This window comes from Miniopterus schreibersii, assembly GCF_964146895.1.
Source record: "Miniopterus schreibersii genome assembly, chromosome: 17".
In the NCBI taxonomy this organism is placed as follows: Eukaryota; Metazoa; Chordata; class Mammalia; order Chiroptera; family Miniopteridae; genus Miniopterus; species Miniopterus schreibersii.
The window spans coordinates 39,304-63,637 of record NC_138117.1 but is presented as its reverse complement, the minus strand read 5'-3'; the positions used below and the strand labels follow the sequence as shown (position 1 = coordinate 63,637).

The following is a 24,334-nucleotide window of genomic DNA, read 5'->3' as shown; positions in this document are numbered from 1 at the left end:
CTGAAAATTGGCATCCACTGTTGAGACTACTACTCAGAATAAAAGATTTCTTTCAGAATATCACTGCTCACTGATAATGTGCATGTCACCCGAGAGCTCTGATGGCGACATACGAGCTCCATGTTGTTGTCATGCCTGCTAACACAGCATCCATTCTTCAGCCCATGGATCCAGGAGTACTTTTGACTTTCAAGTCTTATTATTTATGAAATACATTTTGTAAGGCTACAGCTGCCTTAGATAGTGATTCCTCTTATTGATCTGGACAAAGTAAATTGAAATCCTTCTGGAAAGGATCCACCATTCTAGACGCCATAAAGAACATTCATGATTCATGGGAAGAGGTCAACATACCAACATTAAGAGAGTTTGGAAGAAATTGATTCCAACCCTCATGGATGACTTTAAGGGGTTCAAGGCCTTCGTGGAGGAAGTAACTGCAGTTGTGGAAACAGCAAGAGAACTGGAATTAGAGCCTGAAGATGGGACTGAATAGCAGCAATCTCACGATAAAAGTTTAATCAGTGAGGAGTTGCGTCTGATGAAGCTGTGAAAATTGCTGAAATCACAACAAAGGGTTTAGAATATTACGTAAACTTAAATGATAAAGCTGCAACAGGGTTTGAGAGAATTTACTCCAAGTTTGAAAGAAGTTCTGTGGGCAAAATGCTATCAAATAGCATCGTATGCTACAGAGAAATCACTCATGAAAGTAAGAGCCAATAGATGTGGCAAACTTTAGTGTTGTGGTATTTTAAGAAATTGCCACAGCCGACCCAGTCTTCAGAACCACCACCCTGATCAGTCAGCAGCCATCAACATCACGGCAAAGACCATCAACAAAATGATTAGGACTCGCTGAAGGCTCAGATAATGATCAGCATTTTTTAGCAATAAAGAATTTTTAAATAAGATATGTATACTGTTTATTAGACACAATGCTATTGTGCACTTACTACACTATAGTATAGCATAAACATAACTTTTATATGCATTGGGAAAACAAAAAAATTGAGTGACTTGCTTTATTGTGATATTCATTTTATTGCAGTGATCCAGAACCAAACCCACAATATCCCCAAGGTATGCCTATAAAAGTTTTTAAAAAGCCATTTGTCTTCTATCACTCAGAGATAACCACTCTTAACAGTTTAGTGTTCAATTTTCCCTAGTTTTTAAAACATACACATAAAATCATTTTCAAAATGTGGATCATACTCTACGTATTGATTTTTAATCTCATTGTCACACAATATTTTGTGAACCATTTTCAATTCAACAGATGAGGAATATAATAATTTTTAATGATTGTCTATTATGTCATACTGAGTGTACCATTTCATCTATACTCATGTTATTGAATGTTTGGACTTTTTCCTTTTTTAAATTCCCATTGTAAACAAAAATGTGACAAACATCACTGTCCATACACATTTGTTCTTATCCATAACACTTTTGAGATAAATTCCTAGAGACAGAATTACTACAGCAAAGAACATGTATGTGTGTATTTTCCCACATACTCAACATTAAGGGATATAATCACTCTTTCATTCTTTGTTAATATGGTAGGTAAAAATAGTATCTTTTTGTTTTTCCATTCTTTAATGATTAGCGAATTGAAAAAAAAAGTTCATGTTTATTACTTACTAAATTCCTTCTTTTGTGAATTGCTTTTTCATGCTCTTAGTCCCTCCTCATATTCAAAAGATTAACTCTTTCTACTATCTTGAAAATGTCTTCACCAGTTTGTCTTTCGGCTCTGCTTGTGATTTTTTTCATATGAAATGTTTTTTTCTTTTAATCATACAATTGGTCCTCTCTTACATGATTTCTGCTTTAGGGTTTCACTTAACACAAAATTATATAAATATTTACCTATGCATTCTGTAACAAACTGTAAAGTCCAGACCCAAGACCATATAAAAATGTAATATACCAGTTTACTCAGTCATTTATTCATTGATGTAGCACACATCTACTGAGCACATATACATTAGGCACTGCTCTAGATGCTGGGGTACAACACCAGAGTTTCTGCTATCACAGATTTATTCTCCAAAAGGAAGGTAATTATGCAGCTTATACAGGGTGGGGCTCAAGTAGGTTTACAGTTTTGAGTACATGAAACACAGAGTTTATTCTTGCATTATTATTTATCAATTATTGTATTATTTTCCGTACAAACAACTATAAACCTACTTGTGTCCCACTCTTTAATTTAATGTGAGATTTCCAATAAATAAGAAAAGAATGGATTATTCAATATATAATGCTGTTACAACTAGTTAACCAATAAGAAAAGAAATAATTATTACATACCTTACATAAAGTATATTACAAATATGTGAAATTTATATTTTTAAAATGAAAATACTAGAAAAATAAGTGAATATTATATAACATATGTTCTTAAACATGAAAGTTTCAGAATAAGATCTGAAGGCGATTTTGGAAATTACGTCTTATTTTTTTAAATGGAATATAACAAGGTGATCTTTGAATGATAATCTTTATTAGTGTATTTTCAAAGGTACATATAATCCTGGGCTACTGCATGTATATATAGTTATCACTTACTCTTTGAAGTTTACATGTATTTTCTTCCCAACTGATGAGTCCATTTTTGTACTAATTGGGAACATAAATAAATTAAAATATTGCTCTTATCCCCTAAATACCCAGTTAATTTACTCAGATCATCCCATTTTCTAATTCTACATGAAGGGCTTTAGAACATTGTTTTTCAACTAAGCAATTTGTTTTTCAAAATTGCAAAGATGGGCAGTGTCAGACATGATTCCTTACATCCTAGTGAATTCTTTGAAAACTATTTTGTTGTTTTTTGTTTGTAATCTATTTTTATGAATAAATTTGTAATTATCTGACCAGCTACATTTGAGAAGAATGGTAAGAGTGACTGCCTCTAATCTCAACATTTTGGCTAGTGTAAAATGTCACAGGCTCCCTTCATAGATAAGTAGCCCATAATTATCCCAATAGGAAAAATTTACCATGATTTAATGAAGAGTAGGGCAGCCCAATGTAAATAAATCTTTGTTTAAATGATTAAGTATTATAAAAGTTATGTAAAATACTTCCTCCAGGCATTATAAAGAAGTACATACAGCTGATAAACATTAAAGTCGTAAATCTAAACCAGAACTTTTATAACTAGTAAATAAAACAACAGACAAAAATAAAAGACAAAAGTCCTGTGATCTTTGAGGAAAAAACATTTATCCAATGTCATCTTTAACTGTGGACAAATAAGTATTTTAATTATTGTATTTTAAATCACTACCAAAATAGTGTATCTTTCTACAAACAACAAAAAACAAGCATACAGTATCTAGAAATGGTTTTTATCTGACAGGAATGTCAAGTCTTTGAAGGTACGCTCAAATTCTTTTCCTGAATAAGGTCACTATGATCTTAGGCTAAAGTTACAGTAAGCAGTTCACGCAAAATGCACATTGCTTAGTTTTAAAGCAGGCAATTTTGATAGTTTAATTAAAATGTAAGTATAAATGCAAAGCTATTGTAGAAACATTTATAAACACTTCTTGGGAATACTCACAGATCAGCAAGTAATGGAATACCTGATTTAAAAATGAAAGGTGATGTTAGATCTAATGCTTGGTGACAAATCCAAAAATATGTTTAAGAGACGTAAAAGAACATGAAGACATGGCTTTGTTACTCAGAGCTTGAAAACTTAGCAGCCAAACAAACAATTATTTGCATATAATGTAGTGCAATGAGCATTTGTTCATAAAAGACTCCCAAAGTCTTGAAACTTTATACATAAACCAGATGGAATACATTAGGATAAATGATTTAAAGATGTCCAGAGCAGCTTATCCGGAACTGCTAGGTACTCTCACCTGCACCACTTACCCATAAGCAAGCTTATACAAAACTGTGTTCTGGATAACTCACTCTTATGGCTCCCCAGTAACAAGCTCGGATAAGGCAGATCAAGCCTAAGAGATAAGCAATCGCCCATGAAACATAGGTTGCATGAAATCGCCTTGCAAAATCTTGGGTGCCAACCTAAAATAGAAAGCAATATAATAAAAAAAGATTGGAAACTTAAAAAAAAATTATCTGCTTAGAGAACTTGTGGTTTTTCACATGTGATTTTTATGAACTATATCCCTGAGACCACAAAATCCCTATAAAGTATGAGTTGGTGTACTAGTGAGTATCACTGACAGAATAAAATTATTAAGATGGTGCTGCTAGTTATAGTAGCTATAAATTTTATGAAGCAAGCAAAGAAACCCACTAAAACATGTTATCTCTGAAAGGAACTTAATCTGTATAATTCCACCTGGCTGGTGACATGGGGACAGGTGCAACAAAGGAGCATGGAAAGTAAACGGCAGCAAAAGGGATCAGCTCCTTCCTCTCCCTCAGCATAATCCCACACCAACTGCTTAGCTTCAACAAGCCACCCCCATATTGATGATAACCTCTGCTTCACTTGACTAAAGAGCAGAATGGTTTTCCAGACCTCCAAAGCTGATTGAGTATTGCTTTGGCTTTGGCCATGGTCAAATTGGTTCTGGCATTAGGTGAAAACAAATGGGCTGCTGTTAAATGGGTGGTAAAGTCCCCAATGCCAAGGACCTTTAGAGAAGTCCCAAGACACCATTTCCCTTGGATGGGTGAGCTCCACTAAAAACAGGTCCATGGGCTGAACTTCCAGTTGCCCATAGTCCTTCAGAAGGTTCTGGGCCTGGTATGCCAGGGAGGCACACTCTTCAGGCCTCACCATTTACTTGTGATAAAATTGAGAGGAAAGAATTCTGATAGTGAGTAGAGTAATACTCACAGTTAATCCAACTCCAATGAAAATACACATCATTCCAATGGTAATATATGCACAGCAGCGTCTTCGTGGAAGAGCACAACCCACTGAGGAACTGCAAGTTCATGTGAGAGAGAATATTAAGCATTGACACAATTACTCTTCATTTCATCCTTCATTTCATCTGTGGCTTTAGTAACATGCTTTAGTAAAACAAGAGGAACCCAAAGAGGCCCACAGCAAGACACATCATAATTAAAATGCCAAAGGTTAAAGACAAAGAATCTTTAAAAGCAGCAAGAGAAAAGCATTTAGTTCCCTACAAGGGAGCATCCATATGACTGTCAGCTGATTTCTCAACAGAAACTTTGCAGGTCAGAAGGGAGAGGCAAGAAATATTCAAAGTGATGAAAAGCAAGAACCTATAACCAAGATGACTCTACCCAGAAAAGCTATCATTTAGAATTGAAGGTCAGATAAAGAGCTTCTCAGACAAGAGAAAGCTAAAGGAGTTCATCACCCCCAAGCCAGTATTACAGGAAATGTTGAAGGGTCTTCTTTAAGAAGTAGCCAATAAACAAAAGAATCAGACAAACTAAATTGATCCAGAGACATTGAAGCATGCAACAGAGGGTCCCATCTCAGAGGGAAGAGGGAAGGGGGGTGGAGGATGGGAAGAGATTAACCAAAGAAGTTATATGCATATGTGCATAACCCATGGACACAGTCAATAACGGGGTGAAGGCCTGGCGAGGGGGTGGCAGCGAGGTGGAGGGGGTCAATGGGGGTAAAAAATGGGATACCTGTAATACTCTCAACAATAAAGATAAATTAAAAAAAAACACCCAATGGTGTTTTTCACAGAACTAGAACAAATAATCCATAAATTTATATAGAACCAGAAAGGTTGTAAATGAATATTGGAGCAGCTTTTCTGTGGGCCAAAAAATACAATTTAGTACATTAATTTCAGTGCATGAATTCTGCCCATTTGTCTCACAACTTAGTCATTACCTCTGAGAAGTCTTCCCAGCAAAGAAATAACCTGCTGTCCCTCTACAACCCAAGTGCCATCTCATCACAGGGATGAGGCAATGACCAATCAGCACCTATTGTGTGGACAATAAAATCTCTTCTGTATGCAATATATAATATTGTTCTGCATGTGTGAAGACTTTACATATATTTGTGTTAAACTGTATGCTTCTGTTACCTGCCTTTTTATTTTCTCAGTACTCTGTATGAGACTTTTCCCTGTTCATATGTGGAGACCTAATTCATTCATTTTCACAACTACCCTTCTTTATGTGAAAATACAGCTTTACTCTCTCTCCCTGTTGATGAACAGAGTTCTTAAAAATAATTTTTTGCTATTATAACAACACTGCTTTGAAACCATTTTAGCTTTCCTTATTTACATATGCAGGAATTTCTCAAACATATACCTAAAAATAGAATTGCTGGGTTGTATTGTAGTCATATCTTCAACTTAAATAAACATCAAAGTCATATCCCACCAAAATCTGTATGGAGCCCCCACTGCTCCCCTCACACCCTCACCAACATGTCCACACTTGGGGTTTTCTCATGTTTGACAATTTCATGAGTAGGAATGGTTTTGATATGTACATTTCTGATCTCTAGCCTGTTGAACGTCTTCTGAAATGCTAGTTGGCTATTGGTTTTCTTTTTCTATTAATCATTTGTTCACTTGTTTCTTTGTGTTCGGATGTCTTTAGCTTACTAATTCACAAATGGTATTTATGTAATCTGGATACTATTCCAGGCAGCTATAGTATCCAAGTGTGTTTAAAAATTCAGTTTTAATAACATCTTTTGATGAGTTTTACAAACAAAAATCAATGTAATGTAAGGTAATTCTCATGTAGTTAAAACTGCCAGTCTTTTCCGTTAAGGTTTGTGATTTTTTGGTGCCTTTTCTAGGAAATTATTTCCTACCTCTGCCATAAAAATACTTTTCTATCTTTCCTTATAAAAGTTATTAAAAATTTTGCTTTTTGTATTTATGTCTTGAATTACAAGACCATAGTCCTTACAATCATTTTTATTTTACATATTTTGAAGTTATATTATTTGGTGGATACAAGTTCAGAAGTTATATTTCTGATGAAGTGATCATAGTGATAACTCTTTTTACCCTAAAAAGTATGAGATAGAGTGCATGCTAGAATTGTGTAATAGCAAAATCCGGAATGCAGTAGCTTAAGAAGAAGTGTATTTCTCTTGCATGTAGGAACTGGAAGGTAAATACACAGTCTGGGGTTGGTAGATGGTTCTGCTCAATGATCCCCTTGACTCATCACAGGGAACCAGTCTCCTGCTGCAGCCATCTCTTCCTGCCAGCTGTGGAGTTAAGCAGGTATCTTCCATGTTTACAGGCATGAGAAAGGGATTAGCAAGGTCATCCCAGGCCTAGCAGCATGAGATTAAGGGACAGAAGCAAGGAACTGTATTGTATATTTATGGAAGTAGAAGAATTTGTTGAGTCAGGGGTAGAAAGTTGTATGTAGAGGTGGAAGAAAACATAACAAAGATGCCACTAGAGATGCTAGGCAAACGCCTACACCTGGAGGGCTGTACACACCTTACTAAGAAGTTCGTAGTTTGATTTTGCATTTTTGGTAATGGGCCTGTAATAGTCCATGTGGTGTACTGATGTCATAAGTAGAAAGTGCCCTTCCTCAGGATACTTTATATACCACTAAGAGCCAAACCTAAGGTAACAATAGAAATAGCACTGCCATGGGTTGTACAGCCTGCACAATGGTACGCCATGGCCATTAATTTGGAAGCTACTAAAAGAGAAGAAGCCAGAGATTTAAAAATCCATATTTGCTTTTGGGAACCATTACTCTAGCAAATGGATAGAGAACTGTAAGGCCAAAGGCCAGGAGATAGGTTAGAAAGCTCCTGCAGTTTTCCCAGTAAGAGGTCCTGAATGCATGAACCATGAGAATAAGAGAACAGGATTAAAATGCCAAGACGGAAGTGACAGGACTTGTTTCCAACTGAATGGGGAATAAAGGTACAGTCAGGCTTCTAGCTAGGCCAGTGGGCAGATGGGATAACACTCTAATATAGTGCTTAGCACTGCAGAGAAAACAAGCAGCATGAAGACTGAGCAGATCCATTAGAATTTGCAGTTGGAATGTGAATTTTGTCAGAACCAATTCAGTGGCCTAGTGACTAATGGCACTTACTCCAGAGAGAATGGGGAGCCATGATCACATGAAAGGAAGAGACCTGCATCACTCTGAGAAACGGAAATGAAGTGAGCAGACAGAGATAGGTTTCTAAGAGAAAAGGGAATTCACAGACAGCCTCAGTCATCTCAGAGAGACATGTGGCAACTCCTCTGCTGAGACAGAGTAGTGGGCACAAGGGATGGGCATTTAAGAGGAACAATGACTATCTGGGGATGACTTCTTTGGGGAGTGGGGGAAGGAGTTGATCAAGAACCCTTAAAATACCAAGCAAGGGTTTAGCCAAAGTTTAAAGCTGTACGTTTGTAAAGAGCTAATCAATGAAGTGTTCCCAAAAATGGATACACACTTTCAATGATTATAAAGTCAGCGTCTATTAACATACAGTTCATTTTCAAAATTTAAAAGAATCTACAGAAATGAATAATTTTTTCTGTCAATGTCTGTTTTCAAACTGATGACCATTCTGGTCTAAGCACTGCTGAGAACATGAAGTAATGCAATTGCAAACATCAAGGATCATTTCGTTTGTTATTTGTGTTCCCTCAATTCAAACCAGCTGTTGCCGGTTTTGTGCTATAAACTTTATCTTTTATCTATCCCCATAAAAAAGTCTAGTGTATAAATTTTTTTTATTCAAAGCTTAGTCTGGCTTCACCCATTATTTCAAATCAGTTAAACTTGAAAAAGAGTGAAAATTAAGTGAGTTATCAGCTATTAGTGTGTATACATTTTGGGGGGACACCCTATTATAGAATTTGTTCAGCTCTCAGTTATCTTGGGGTGAAGGAAGGACGAAGTCATGGCCACGTTGATCCACAACTGGTGATTTGAAAAGCAGGTGGTGAGTTTGACTGTCATGGATGAAGACAGACAAGAAGACAGACAATCTAGCCAACCTGGGATTCCTCTGTGTTTAATACGGTCATAATGAACTTACCATCTGTCTGCTGGACAGTTCTAGACCTTCAATTTCTTATCTTAGTGATGGCTCCATAGCTCTCAGATATGTCACCCTTGACCCCAATCTCTCTCTTATCCCTTCATGTTCAACCCCACCTACCCCATTTCCTTAGCACCTACACTGGCCCCTCTGTACATGCAGGTCCTCCCACAGGGCAACCCACCATCTTCTTCACCTCCCCCAAAACCCCACCCTCCTGGACACTTTCTTGCAGGTTCCCTTTCCCTCTAATCTGGATTAGGGGTTCTTCAGAGCAGAGAATCTGGGGCACCTCTATTCCAAAGCACTTAAGACTTTATGGTGATGGTCTATTCTCTTCTCTATACCCACAAGATGAAATTCCCTGAAGACAAGGTTATATCTTTTATTTCAAGCACAGTACCTAGCAGAGGACTGTTTATTGAATTCATGAATAATTATAGAATACTAAATAGCAAGACGAGAGTAAGAGTCTGCTGCTGTTCAAAGCGATAGGAGGTGATCCACAAAGAAGTATATCAGTGATGTAGAGAAATGATATTTAATGATCATTATCATGGATTAAGTCACCGTTTATACTAGTCTTAGGCCTGTAATAACATTTGCATGGAAATGTAGCCTAGCTTGTGTTTCAGAATGCTAGGACTTCATCTCCTGGCCAGCAGGGGCCACAAGCCACCCAACTGAAAAGGAACCTCACGATCAGCTACCACAGCCCAGCAACTGCATGATTAAGTGGCGTGAAAAAAGGCTTCTTGGTTTCTGGAGCTCTGGGGGAAGCCTTCCCCACGTGTCTTGTGATATAGTTTCATAGTAATGATTTAGTAACTCCTCTAACTTAAAAATAATTTTAGAGTATTTGTTATTTGTGTTTAAAGAAGTAAAATTCTCTCTCAGGATCTTACTTCAAGACATGACTCAGCATTTTGTAATGAAGGAAAACATCTAAAGAGAAAGAAACCCAGAAATAGCCACGTGTGCTCATGTGACAGGATCTCTGCTCAAAGGATGCCTGAGCCCTCCCATGCTTTGCACGTGGCTCCAATTCCATCAGCATTCCCCGAATGATATTTAAGCTGACTTATTCCATGTGAAGTTCTATGTAAGCTGCTCCTTAAACAAGTGATAAAAGTTCTTCACAGTAACACACTGTCTTGTGATGTTTTAACCAATCATAGAGTATCTAGGCATTCAATACTTCTTTATTATTTGCAAAATATTGCCGCTGTTCTAAAATAATTAACCAAGCAAAGTCAGGTCAGCCAAGCCCCTGACGTCTCTAAGGTCCTCATCTGCACAATGAAGAGAGCGGCTCCTGCATTCCTGGGCCGTGGGCAGATCACAGCCAGTGCATCTGGGTCTATAAAGCAAGTCTCATTGTGCTCGGCACAGAGGCTGCGAAGCACAAGAAGTCTTTTTTTTTTTTTTTTTAATAGAAATTTTAAATCCAGTTTAGTGTTCTCAGTGACTATATCTGCAATAGATTTCTTAAGTTTTGTGAAAATGTGGCTAATGCACAGAAATATGGATCATTCACATACATAGTCACTTACTTGTGTGTGGGGGGTATCCTTCGAGTGTCTATATATTTTTCAATATACTCATTTGTAGTTATTAACTTTGCCTCTCCATGTACAGACTTCTACTGGATTCAACAAAGTTAAGAATTCAGATGATTAATTTCACAAATAAGTAAAAAAAGAAAATATTTGTTCCTTTAAAGCTAGAAATATGCTGTAAAGAGTTATTCTCTCAGGGATATATTTAGTTGAAATCAGTTTTAGCAGAAACAAAGGGATATATTTTGTTACATATATTGTACTTCTCAGATACTTTTTAATTCCCTTTTTCTAGAAATTATTGCTAGGATTTCACTATCAAAATAGATAAGGTATTTATATCATACTAAAGATCTCACAAATTAAACTATGAACTCATATTTTCAATTTTCATCATTGAATTGTCAAAACATTCCAGTTTAATTCCCTTAGCTCAAGTTATAATTCACATCCATATATGTAGAGACTAGTAATTTTTAAATTAAAATTTCATTATCAAAATAGATGCTGTGCAGTATATTGTTAATCCAGCAGGCCTGCAACTACGGTCCTTAGAAAGGTCTAGAAAGTTCCTACCATTCCCTAACTAATCAGAGTGGATTACCATGCCTAAATTGTGCCAACAACATGGTTAACATGAGCCTCTCTGGTAGATAACATTTTACATGTGTTGTAATGATTTGTTGCTGGAGGAACGAAGGGGGTCCTGTGTGACTCCACTGGAAGAGAATGGGAGACTTTGCCCCATGTGCCTTTTTCTGTTCCTGATTTGTTTAGTATACTTTCACACTAATAAAGTATAGCTGCGAGTACAAACATATACTAGTAATTCCTATTAGTCCCCTGAGAAAATCATGGAATCTTGGGGTGACTTGGGGACACCAAGGCTGCCATAAAATGTCTTTGATCAAAATATCTTCTATTTTTTCCCATTGTTATATTGCCTTTAGGCAGATGAGAAAAGCTAACAAGTACCTTTTCTCCTAAATGACAGCCCATTTAAACATACATTTTATATTATTTGTAATAGATTGTAACCTCTTAGGACATTTGAAAATGCTCACCAGGTTACTGATAATTTTAGTCATTTCATAGAAATTGATTTCCTTTTAGAGAGTGCTAATTAAGCCCAACTTAAATTTTAAAATGAAATATATTGAAGTTTAAAGATTTCTTTTTTTGTATTGAAAAGTATAAATATATTAAGCATTTATTTAATCCATGGCATCTCTTAAAATTAGAATCTACTGAAATGAGAAATCTGAAATCTCACTTATTCTCAAGTACTTCCCAGCTGCACTTCCAATGGCAGGGAACTTACATTTTTTTGCAGTGTGGGCATTTTGCCAGAGTGTTGAACCTCAGTTCCATCCACTGTAAAATAAACAAAGAGAGGAATTGAAAAGGAAAACAACAGAAAACTATCCAATCTGATGTTTCTCCTAGTTCAAATGTCACCCAGGATCACAGCAGAAGCAACCACCTTCTCATGGTTGGAAAAGCTTCCCGCCTGACAGTCTCCCTCTGCCTTAAAATAAACTTTGGGATTCCCATCTGAAACAGTTCCCATGATTTTTTCCAAGGTTCTGACGCAAGCTGGGTTTGCTTTACAATGAAAACTGAATGTACTGCTATAATTAGGGTCATTTCTTTCAGATTTATGTCTCAGTTCACTCCTAGGGGATAAAAACATTTCATGTGCCTTCAAAATTTTTTTTCCTTTAAATCTTGAGGACTAGACTTTTAAATATATGGATACTTAGATTCATTACTGAAATGCAGCTACTTATTCTATTAATTAAACTCACAAAGTCAATAAACCAACAAAATATTTTCAATGCTATTGAACTTTGTAACTTGTCTCGATTGTGTTTAGACCTTGTAACTTAAGGGGAAACAAGGTAGGCGATAAGCAAACGAATGATCCTAACAGGTAAAAGCTTGAAGGGCAAAGAACATCCTCCAAAGGGTATGGCTGTTCGTGACCAGCTTGGTAATGAGAATAAGGCAGAGTTCTCAAGTGGGAATTAAGAACTCTGCAGTCTGTTCATTCTTCCCGTACTGAACATCCCCCATCCGCTCAAGACTCTACAGTAATAGCCACCCTGTAGGTACACACTGCACCCCCAACCACCAGACAGTGTTCTCCAGGGATTTTGAAATCAACCTCAAGTGTAATATATTAACCCAGAACATCCTTTCCTGCTGAAACAGTAAAGCTTCTAATCATAATTACCACACCAATATGCGACTATGACTCACTCACCTGCACTGAATATTAAGTACGAAAGAGGCAGCTTTAGAAGTTAATCTCTGACTTGCATATCACTTTAGTGATTTTCATCTAGAAAGAAAATATCTAAATGCATACTTTTTTAGGTACTAAAAATCATGTCATAAACATAGCTATCTAATTTCTCAACTTGGATCATTCTCTAGGATTCACTACCAGGTAATTTTGAAAATTTCAGTGGAATCATTTTTAATAGTCTTTGTTTTAATTGTCTTTCTCCTCCTATTAGATCAGAAAATCCATGAGGGTAGGAGTGTGCTGCCCTGAAGAGGCGAGGGCAGGGCAAGACTCTGCCACTCACCAGGCCAAGGAGAATGGGATGTTCCTCCTTAGTTGACCCAGAGAGGCCCCTTTTGACACATGAACCAAGCAGAGGATGCACTTTTATATAATTCACAGCAGATGCAGTGTATTCTAGCTGTACTTCTGATTAACAGTCTTTCTTAAAAAGGCTCCATTTTAATCTTTTGATCAGTTTACACTGGACAAAACTGTAAGACCACAAGCAGTGGTGATATCCATGTGATCAGGACCAACACTTACAGGTTGATGCCGCTGCAACAAATGTCTGGTTACTTACCAGGAACGTGTTTCCACAGTGTCCACACACGACCCTCGTACCTTCTGGCTGGATTGGCAACGCAGGTTGAGCTGGTTGCTCTTCAGAAATAAGCATTACTGGGCCAAGGTTAATTATGCGTCTACTGTGGAAAGAGAAAGGAAACTTCATTATCTCACCAATGAATGGGCTGGCAAAACCTGCAATGTGTGACCAAAAACATAGAATACAGCACTGAAAATAGGTTACATTAACTGTTTTAAAAATTAGGTTAATAAGTGAATTAAGTGTCAGGCTTTGGAGCCAAAATCACAGAAAGCAGCACTAGTCAACGTTAGGGGGGAAAAAACACACAAAAAAACTTGGGAACTATTTAACTGCTGTTTGCAAGTTCTTCTAAGTTCAAGTCAAAAAATAGCTCTTATTCTTTATCTAGGAAGACAACTGAGTTTGGCAGGAGACTAAACACAGTAAAATATCCTGTATCAAACAGGAGTGTGGGCCCCAGAGGCATCAAGGTGCCGTGTCACAACCACAGTGCTCTGACAGGCTGGTATTCCTTGATGTCTACTTAGTCCTTTCAGACAGGGTTGCAAATAATTCATGTATTGGTCCAAAAGGCAGAAACCATAGAAAAAAACAGTAAAGGTCTTGGTGTTCTACAATCTGGGTGCATCCATGGTGGCATTTGGCATGGGCAAGCAACTCCAGGATGTTTTATACTGATTATGCTCGCAAAAATTAGTGCAGCATGTGGCAGGTACACAATGACGATTGAAACATAAAGCACTTTGAGATTAAGATGAACTGTGAGAAAGGCAAACAAATTAGTTATATTTAAATAAGTTTAACAAGTAACTGATTTATTACAGTGCATCAAGTATGTCATAACATCAAGAAAACTTCTATTGCTCATTCTGGAATATCATATCTTGAAATGACCATTAATTTCAAACTAAGTACATCATTCCTTTAACAAAGAGAAATAATCTAGGTCCTATAAAGACTCTGAGAACAAAGACTGTTTAGAACAATGCCTGGCATATATGAGCCTTTAATAAACACTTGTTGAATCAACGAATGAATGAAAGAATCTTCATCTCTTACCAGTTGGGTCTTGGACAGCCTATTCGCCGAGATGTGTCCTTACAAATGAGGAGACAATTACAAGGGCATCTAACATATTTCTTCCCTGTTGGGGGATTTTTGATTGGCTAGATAAGGGAAGGAGATGCAAACACAGAAAATTAACCAAAGTACAGAATGCTGAAGCTTGTTTGTTTATACAAAAACAATAATTCCTTATAAACTAAGGCTAGTGCTACCAAAGCACAGTTTAAGGAGAAGTGCGTCATAAGTGCTTTCAAATAACTCCAGTGTTGGCAAGCACTCCATGAAGTCTGGGACCTGTAGAGATTTAATAATGAAGGATATATTTCAAAACTAGTTTGTACTGGCCTTTTAATATGGGATGAATATTTAGTGCACACCGAGTTATTTTCCCTTCAAAGTTCACAAGACAAGGTAATTTATCGCCCGGCCAGGCGCAAGCATTCCCCGGAGGCTCCCGCGCCTGCCCAGGACGCAGGCTCAGTGAGAACAGTGGGCAAAGAGGACTTGACAAGTCTGAACTTTTCCTGAACTCTACTCACTAGAATCTCAGAAGTGATTAATTTTATGACATCTTTTAACTTAAATGCTTTTTCGTTTTTAACCCTCAACCAAGGATGTTTTCTCCATTGCTTTTCAGAGAGAGTGGGAGGGAGGGAGAGAGAGAAACACTGATATGGGGGAGACACATCGACTGGCTGCGTCCTGCACACACCTCAACCAGGGCCGGGATGACCCTGCAACCAAGGTATGCGCCCTTGACCGGAATTGAACCCTGGACCCTTCACCCCACGGGTTGACGCTCTAACCACTGAGCCAAACCGGCTAGGGCTTAACTTAAAAATAATTTATAATAAGCTCTAATACTAGCATTTATTTTTTTAAAATTTTACAATAAATTTAAAAGCAAGAATAAATAACACCAAAGAAAGGTCTTCCTTCAATACTAGGACCTAAGCTTGTTAAAGTAAATACCCATGATGCACTGAGAGGAGCAGAACATCACTCCTGTGGCACAACTGCCAAAATGTGTAACCCAACTATAACCATGAGGGAACATCAGATAGACCCCAACTCAGGAACGTTTTACAAAATATCCCTCCTGTACTCTTCAAAAAATGTCAAGACAATAAGAGACAAAGAAAGACTAAATTTCTGATAAAGGGAAATGGAAGAAACATGATAACCAAATGCAACATGTAATTCTATATTGACTTCTGGACCAGATTTTTTTTCAACGGAATAACTGGACAAACAAATTAGGTCAAAAGATTAGATAACAGTATTGTATCATTGTTAATCTCCTGCATCTGATAATGTACTGGAATTATGTAAGTGAATGTCTTATTTTAAAGAAATTCACACTAAAATGTTTAGGGTAGATGAGCATCATGACTGCAATTTCCTTAAAAGGTTATGAAAAAAGATTATTTCTTTATCTAGAAAGAGAAAGCTAATATGGCAAGATGTTAACATGCGAGGATTGTGCATGAAGAAACTGTGAGAATTTTCTGTACCATCTACTATTATTTTCATAACTCTTCTGTAAGTCTAAAACTTATTTTAAAAAGACTTTTAGCCCTGGCCTGGTAGCTCCGTTGATTAGAGCATTGTTCCAAGACGCCAAAGTTGTGGGTTCGATCCGCAGTTGGAGAACATGCAAGAATCAATCAATGAATGCATAAATAAGTGGAACAACAAAGTGATGTTTCTCCCTCCCTCTCTCTCTCTCTCTTTCTCTCACAAACACACACACACACACACACACACACACACACACACACTCTCCTACTTCCCTTTCCAATTCTATCTACTGAAAGAAAAATGACTTTGTTAGCCTTGTTTTGTTAGCCTTGTTGTGTGGTTTTGTTGTTGTTGTCTGGGTTTTTCCATCTCCACAGGAATATCAGGTTCCTCTCAGAGGTGGTTGACGCTAGAAGAATGAACCACAGTAAAACTGAGCTGTTCTGTTCAATCCATTATATCTGTTCTCATCAATCTAGAATTTCTCCAGTGATGCATCCAGTTGCCTAACACCTCCTCAATTCATAAATTTAAGATCAAATTACACAAACTTTAGAAAGTCTGATGCTATTATGCTAAAGTGCTGCAGGTCTTTTCTTTCCTTTCCCTGTAACGTTACTGATTCCACACAAGGCAATCTGATTGGGTACTATTCATTTTCTCTGGGATATTTAGAGTTATTTATACTTCTTTATATAACAGGGTCAGTAATGATATAAAATTTTCAGCACAATTTCCTTTATGTCCAGAAGTAACCTATTTGTAGTCAAATTCTCTTGATCCTGTACAAACTCATGACTTCTAAGTAGCCAGACTGAGGATGGGGGCAAATCCATAGTGTTTTTGAGATTCCTGCCTAAACGACCTAGTCTGTTTTGTTTACTTCCAAGTGCAAGTGTGAAGTTTTAAAACTCCTGTTTTTCCCACTTATTTAAGAAGAAAAGTTTTTTTCTGGGTGGAGTGATGTGTATTTGGTTTGATATGATTTCAAATTCACCTGTTTATGACTTAGGGGAAGTTGTTTTAATCTACTTGTTTATGACAAAGACCTAAAAAGGTTGTTTTTGGAAGTGAAGTGGTGTCAGGATGTCATTACCTCCTCTGTTGCTGTGGGGAAGCCCCAGCAGCTCAGGTGTTGAGGGCCTGCTGGGGCTCATCCGCACGACCAGGTAGAGAAGTAACTATGGCAAGGGGACCTTTAGACTAAATACTGAGGGTTTGTGAAGACTATTGGAGAGCTTTGGTCTGGGCACTTTGCTGACCTAAACAGTTCTCAGAACATCCAGAGACATTTGCTCCTGCCGGGGCCAAGGTGACCCTTTAGTGGGCAGCGGCTCTTCACCATGCATCAGTCCTGGAGTGATAACCCCAGAGCAGCCTTGGTTCCCTAGTGACATGAGCTAGCAACAAGGGACTTGGATTTTGGTGCTGGCAGCTGGAGGTCAGGTGAAGTGGCTCCCCAGCCCCTATAAGACGGCCCACTTTTGTGAAATCTGGATTTTACCCCTTTGGTCTCCTCTTGCCTAGAACAATAGTGTGACTGACCTGTCACTTGTTTGGACTATGCTATTTCTGTACTGGCTTATTAGAAGACAGTGTCTTGTATACTGCTGACTTGTGAATTTTCTTCTAATCACTGACCTGTGATACGTCAATTGCTGGCAAAGACTGTATCAGTTTCTGAGTATAATTTTGCTGAATCTCCCAAAACAAAGCCAAAACAGTAGAGGAACAGGAGGGAGAAAACCACTTATATCAAATCCAAGGAAATCTTTAAGGCACTGGTATTTTTTAAATTACTATTTATGTCTAACAACTTGTATTTGCTTTTCAACTCTACAAAACACTAATGAGGTTAATGCTAATTAAATTTACTACTAAGTGTTCAACTTAAAAAAAAATAGCTGGTTTTATACAAAAATATTTACAATGGGATATTTTGATTTGTAACTTAAGGTTTTAGTTTATGATTTTTATATAAAACATGTAAAGCCCAGCATCCATGTTTTATGGGTTTTAGAGACACAATAATCACTGGCTGACATTTTTTTGACTTTTCTAAAGAGGGAAAAAATACAAATAACACAAATTAAATTACTATTTAATTGCAGATTTTGAGAGAGATTGGCATTTTAAAAATAAATCTTAACCATAAAAGCAGAAATATAGTTAATCTAACCAGTATACAGTTTACCAGTTTATTACTTGAAACTGAAAATTTTACTTAAAATTTAGTTGTTCTTTGCAAAGTTCAGCTAAAAAAAAATATTCCCCTTCAAATTTTTGGACATTTTACTAAATTAATATTAAGTAAATGGAATAAAATACCATGCAATTTATAAACAATTTGACACAGAAGTCAATAATAAATTCCTAATCCGAAAGGCCATACTGACATCCTATAGACATAAAATAAGTTTAAATAATTTTGCACATAAGTACCAAGTGCACACTTGTGGTGAACCTCAGTATATTTTCACTTTAGTGGAAATGAGAATGGATTTCACTGTGATGTGAGTAGACACTGAAGATAATGACAAATAACTGTCTATGTTCAGTTTGTTTTAGAAAGTAAGGAGCCAAAGGCCATTATATTTAAACTCGCTATGACATTTTCGTAAGGAAGTGAGCTTTAAACAACTGGAGGCATCCCTATCTGCCAAGAGAAACAGAGCCGAGAGCAGAAAGAGGGTGAAAAAATATGCCATGTCTGTGTCCAGCCCACACCTACTCTTAAGTTACATCATTGGAACATTTCCTTGAGGGAACAGATGTCAGTTAACAATTGACGCTTTTATTAGTGGAAATCTCCACTTACTGTAGCTTCATTGCAAACTGTGCACTTAACCACATGCTGGTGAAGCTTGCCGTCCAAGTTGATGAGCGACTGGCACACGCGACAGTTTATTACGGGAATGCCACTGGCGTCCGGACTGACAATGGCGGTGTATGGAGGGGGCAGTTCTGCTGAAAAGACACCATCATCGAGTCAGTCACATACAGTATGGCTGGTTTGAGCACAGGAAACTATCAAAAATGTCTCCTGTTCTTTGAGTGATATGTATAAAACTAGTCAATTTATTGTAGTTTCAGAGCAGAAACACACATGGGAGTGTCTTGAGAAGTAGAATAATTCCTAACTCTACAAATAAAATACAAATTGTTTTTCCAAGATCTACCCCAATGCCCCAGTTCCTGTTTGCAAACCTATACCCCAAACATCAACTGCCTTCCTATGTGCAAACCCATAGGGCTAGTATTGGAAAAGTGATGATTTACACCTAAAGTAAAAAATCTTACACTAATGATCTGACTACTAAGAAATAGAAACATTCAACGAAAGCAAAGTTTTTAAATAGCTTATAAACATACACATAAGTCGTGTAGCTGTCTTGCTGAGTTCGTACTGGAACCAGTATACTAACTGCTGGCTATGACAAACAAAATAGAATTTTGGTGTCAGTCAAGGAAAGACAAAAATGAACCTAGGAAAAATAAACTTATCAATATGGAGCAAAGCTAATTTGGATGGAACCATGTTAATTTCAGGCAGCAAAACCCTGTGAATTTTTTCTCTAAAATTTGTACTGCATAACTTACAATCTTAAAAAAAGGCTTCAATGATAAAATATGCCCAAATCTACTATTTTGGAAGTGTTAGAAGTGGATGGGGAGGGAGAAGGAATACCAAGTGAGGGTTATAAATCTAAAATTGGGAGATTGTAAATTCCATGAGGCTCTCTTGGGGCTGGTTTACCAGCTCTGCTATAGTGTCTGGTCTCTGACAGATGCTAAGTACGTATTGTTTGGAAGGATGAATGAAAGGATAAATGAATTAGTGAGAGACTGAAATTTATCAGGCACATGTCTTTCTCTTGGGAAAGTAACATTAAGCCTTACAGAAGAGCTGGGTCTGAGCAGGGGAGTCAGCTTGACTGAAAAAAGGGCTCTTTTCCACACAGAAGAATGCACTCCCCAAACCATGCACAGAGAAGGGACACGTGGGCCACCAGAGGAATGGAATCCATTCAGGAGAGCAATAGAATGACAGATGTTGCTGCCTAATTGATACCATAAACAATGTTCTCAGGCCTATTATTTCAATGTTCCGCCCATTACTTTAGCCCTAAGCAAATTTAGACATATATCCTTGTCCTTTATTTCAAGGACACCTTCACTATATGCTGTTATAAAGGACTTGTAATTCCAGAAATTTATTCCACAGTTAGTAAACGTACAATAATTAGCAATAGATTGTTCACGTGGTCTCTTTTCAGGTTAAAAGGGTCAGCAGATCACCATTGTACCTATTTTAAATTTCTGCCCTGTACTAGATAGACTGGACAACAGAAAATAAGTATGTCTTTCAGGGATTAGTAGAAACTAGCTTTTAAATGGTGCTAATTCCTGACTCAAAATTCCACTGTGGTTCACCAAGGAAAGAAAAGGCTCATGGCTACTAGATCATAGGTGATGGCTTACCCCAGGCCCAACTCGCAGTGGTCCCAGTAGACCTGAGGACCACTCTGAAGTTATGTTCCTGGTTCCTGAATATATGATTGAGACAGACATTCTTGACCACCAGCAAAATACCCCTGTTGGTTCTCTGGCCCACGGGTCAAGGTAGGTAGGTTCACAGAGAGGTCCCTGGAAATTCTACCAAAAGCAATGCCACATCCCTGGAGGAGTGCAGAGATTGGTTCCACTACAAAAGATCTGAGAGATGTGGGAGTGATATACCTCTCATGTCTTCATTCTGCTGGCTTATTTTCTCCAACAAAGTGAGAATTCACTGTAATCTTACCGTGCACTGTGTGTGGTGTGCGCTGTCATGCCTTCCTGCCAGTCCACACCCAACCTTAAACTCCGCAATGACGCGGGGAGGTTCAGAAATGAAAAGGGTACCCTAATATATTCAAGGACTCTCTGTGCACTGGATTGAATGTTTGTGTTCCCTGAAAAAGTGACACATTCATCTCCTAACCCCCCACGTGATGGTTTTGGGAAGTGGGGCCTCTTGCAGGTGATCGGGCCATGAGGGTGGAGCCCATGAACAGGACCAGTGCTCCTCTGCCTTTTTCTAATCCTCACCCAAGGATGTTTTTTCCATTGATTTTCAGAGAGTGGAAGGGAGACACACACACAGAAACAATGATGTGAGAGAGACACATCGACTGGTTGCCTCCCACACACGCCCCAACCAGGGCGGGGATCGAGCCGCAACCAAGGTACCTGCCCTTGGCTGAAACCGAACTCGAGACTCTTCAGTCCACCGGCCAACACGCTAAGCACTAAGCCAGACTGGCCAAGGCTCCCTTGCTCTCTTCCTACCATGTGAAAATATGTCAAAAAATGCAAATAAAATGCCTTTACTTCGCATTTAAGCTTCTTGCTTCCTAGGTATAATGCCATATGAAATTAGTTTCAAATTATTTAACCTGTCTCTTTTTCCAGTTAGGAAGAAAAGTTATTCTACCATAAGGTGGAAAGAGCTTTTTGCTAAACTAATTGTCAAAAACAAGACAACAGGCCCAAAATGGAGTTATTTACACTAAGTCCCACGACACCAAAAGGAGACTTAATCACATTTTCAGCCTCTCCCAGAGATGGAATCTTAAACCAGTCAGTGAGGAGCTATGTGCTCAGCACTGGTCACAACCAATCCACGTTTTACAGTGTGACTTCCCTGTTCCCTCTTCCTTCTGCCTATAACAGTCTTTCGTTTGCTACAGCTCCTGAGAGCTCCTTTCTATTGGCTAGATGGGATGCTGCCCGAGTCATGAATCATTGAATAAAGCCAATATCTAAAATGTACTCAGTCCGATTTTGTTTTTTAACACATTGAATTTCTTTGGTTCTTAAAAGTTTTCTGGAATGAAACTTCTTTTTCTCAGCAGCTGAACTGAAACTTGTACCTTACTGTATAGTTTGAGGAGTCTTGTCAGATTAAACAAATATATGTCAAATGATGAAGTCTACAGGCAGATCTATGAGTATGACCATTTGGTGATAATCTAGCCAGTGTTTGATAAAAAACATAGAAGCAACATAGAGGACATGAAAATCTATTATTGGACAGTTGTTTAAATCCAAACTCCGCTTCTTAACAAATTGTTAAATATTTTGTTTTAAAAGGGTGACTTGATAAAGTTGAAACATTCATTGATAAGTAGTTAAACCTATTCTAGACCATAATATTTAGATAACAGTGAAATATTATCAAATTTGCTACACCTGGTATCCTCTGGCAGAAGTTTACTGCTGACCAAAAGCACAGTTTGTACGCTTTCTTGGGTGAGCCTCTGTTCCATTTAGCATCTTATTTCTGAACTCACTGATCATGCTGAACTCTTCATAGCTAAATGCCTTTTCCCTCTCCCACTTCTTGTTAAGTGTGGATTAAGATATCTATTGTTGCTTTTCAAGTTATAATGTTTTAAGTAAAAAATTTTAAAATACTAGACAAGTTTAACCTGCTTTACAGCCACTCCAATTCCAGACTGGAACTTGGAAAAAGTGTGTACAAGAAACATGACCTGCCCATACTGTCAAAAGCATTAATGTCCGCCTCCTGGGTTTTTAAACTCCTCACTTTCAGCTAAAACAGAGAGATGCACTTAAGCTACATTTATAAGAGCCATATTTGACCAATCTTCTCACTACTCGTAAGTGTTTTTTTTTAAATTTTTGCCTTCCACTTCAATACTCCTGACCCCACCTTATTTCTCCCAAAGAAATCAACTAAAAGGCTTAGAACAAAGATCTTTGAATGAGTTTAAAAAACCCCCCTTCTTTCTCCAGATCCCATAGCTATTAAATCTTTTTGGATTCTATCTAGAGAATAAAAGTGTATAGAAATATGTGCAGTACTAACTTGGGTTACTTATCAAAAGTTAATTTCTATCTCACCAAATACACATCAAGAATATCCCATTTTCCCTTCCCGCCTCATTCACAAGCTAACACATGCCGTTCAGAAGCAGGGGTAACAGGGCCGGGCAGGGATTTCAGGCATGTTAGGAATACGGATTTATTCTATCCCTTTGTTAAGGCAATTCCTTGACCCAACAGGGCACTGATGGGAGATGCACATTTTCAAACTCAGCCTTTTCAAGGACAGATGCCAAGGTGAGCGGTGCGCCCAGGGCTCCTCTGCTGAAAGGGTTTGTGAATGACTGTGAAAGACCAGCACCACCTCCCAGCTGCATAGGTCTGCGCCTCTGCTCTAAAGCAGAGAAGCCCAGCCCCGGAATTCATGCCACATCCTACCTGGGTCACATAGGGTGGCACGCGCGCACACACACAGACACACACAGACACAGGCACACAGACACACAGACACAGACACACACAGACACACTCACACAGGCACACACACACAGACACACACAGACACAGGCACACAGACACACTCACACACACAGACACACCACACCCACACTCAGGCACACACCCCACCCCACCCCCAGGAAGCCTGGGCAGCATCCCTCGCCTCCCGCCCAGGGGCAGCTCCCTCCGCAGCCGCAGCCCAGCCCCTGCGGGTGGAGACGGTCCCCACGCGCGGGGCGGGGAGGCCGACGCTGGCCTTACCTCGGGGGCTGCTTTCTTGCAAGTACGGCGGGGCGGTGGGGGTGGCGTTTCCCGAGTGGGGGGCTGACAGCAGAGGCGAGCGCTCGTCCGCCCCATCAGCAGCCATGACTGCGGCAGCGGCAGCGGCAGCGGCGGGGCCCGGCCGGACCGGCGGGGCTGCGGCTCCAGGGGCGGCGCCGGGGCTGCGGCCGCGCTGCGCTCCAGGCGGACTTGTCACCCGGCGGAGGGCGGGTGGGGGAGCGCCCCGGGGAGCAGACCCCGACGGGAGGGGCCGGGGAGAGGTCGGAGGAGGGGCGGGGCGGGGGGCCGGGAGGAGGGGACCCGGGAGGAGGGGACCCGGGAGGAGGGCGGGGAAAGGGGACGGGAGGAGGGGACCTGGGAGGAGGGGCGGGGAAAGGGGACGGGAGGAGGGGACCCGGGAGGAGGGGACCCGGGAGGAGGGCGGGGAAAGGGGACGGGAGGAGGGGACCCGGGAGGAGGGGACCCGGGAGGAGGGGCGGGGCCGGGGGCCGGGAGGAGGGGACCCGGGAGGAGGGGACCCGGGAGGAGGGCGGGGAAAGGGGACGGGAGGAGGGGACCCGGGAGGAGGGGACCCGGGAGGAGGGGCGGGGCCGGGGGGCCGGGAGGAGGGGACCCGGGAGGAGGGGACCCGGGAGGAGGGCGGGGAAAGGGGACGGGAGGAGGGGACAGGGAGGAGGGACCGACCTTGGGCGTGA

At 39.4% G+C, this 24,334-nt stretch overlaps 1 protein-coding gene across 4 annotated transcripts; it reads right to left on the bottom strand.

Annotated features, from left to right (window-relative positions):
• Positions 1-1,924: 1,924 nt before the first annotated feature.
• PIP4P2 (phosphatidylinositol-4,5-bisphosphate 4-phosphatase 2) lies at positions 1,925-23,865 on the bottom strand (the record flags this gene model as incomplete). Of its 4 annotated transcripts, none has more annotated exons than XM_081116742.1 (7): positions 23,619-23,865; positions 18,847-18,992; positions 14,502-14,608; positions 13,416-13,539; positions 11,864-11,916; positions 4,841-4,931; positions 1,925-4,056 (listed from the first exon to the last, which is right to left on the bottom strand). In XM_081116742.1, the coding sequence occupies exons 1-7, from the start codon at positions 23,722-23,724 to the stop codon at positions 3,913-3,915; spliced, it is 771 nt and encodes a 256-aa protein (XP_080972868.1). In that variant the 5' UTR covers positions 23,725-23,865. The 4 variants fall into 4 exon arrangements, with proteins under 4 accessions (XP_080972868.1, XP_080972871.1, XP_080972869.1 ...); XM_081116745.1 differs by having other exon boundaries at positions 18,847-18,995; positions 23,619-23,854; XM_081116743.1 differs by lacking the exons at positions 1,925-4,056; positions 4,841-4,931 and adding an exon at positions 10,149-10,343 and having other exon boundaries at positions 18,847-18,995; positions 23,619-23,782.
• Positions 23,866-24,334: the final 469 nt, after the last annotated feature.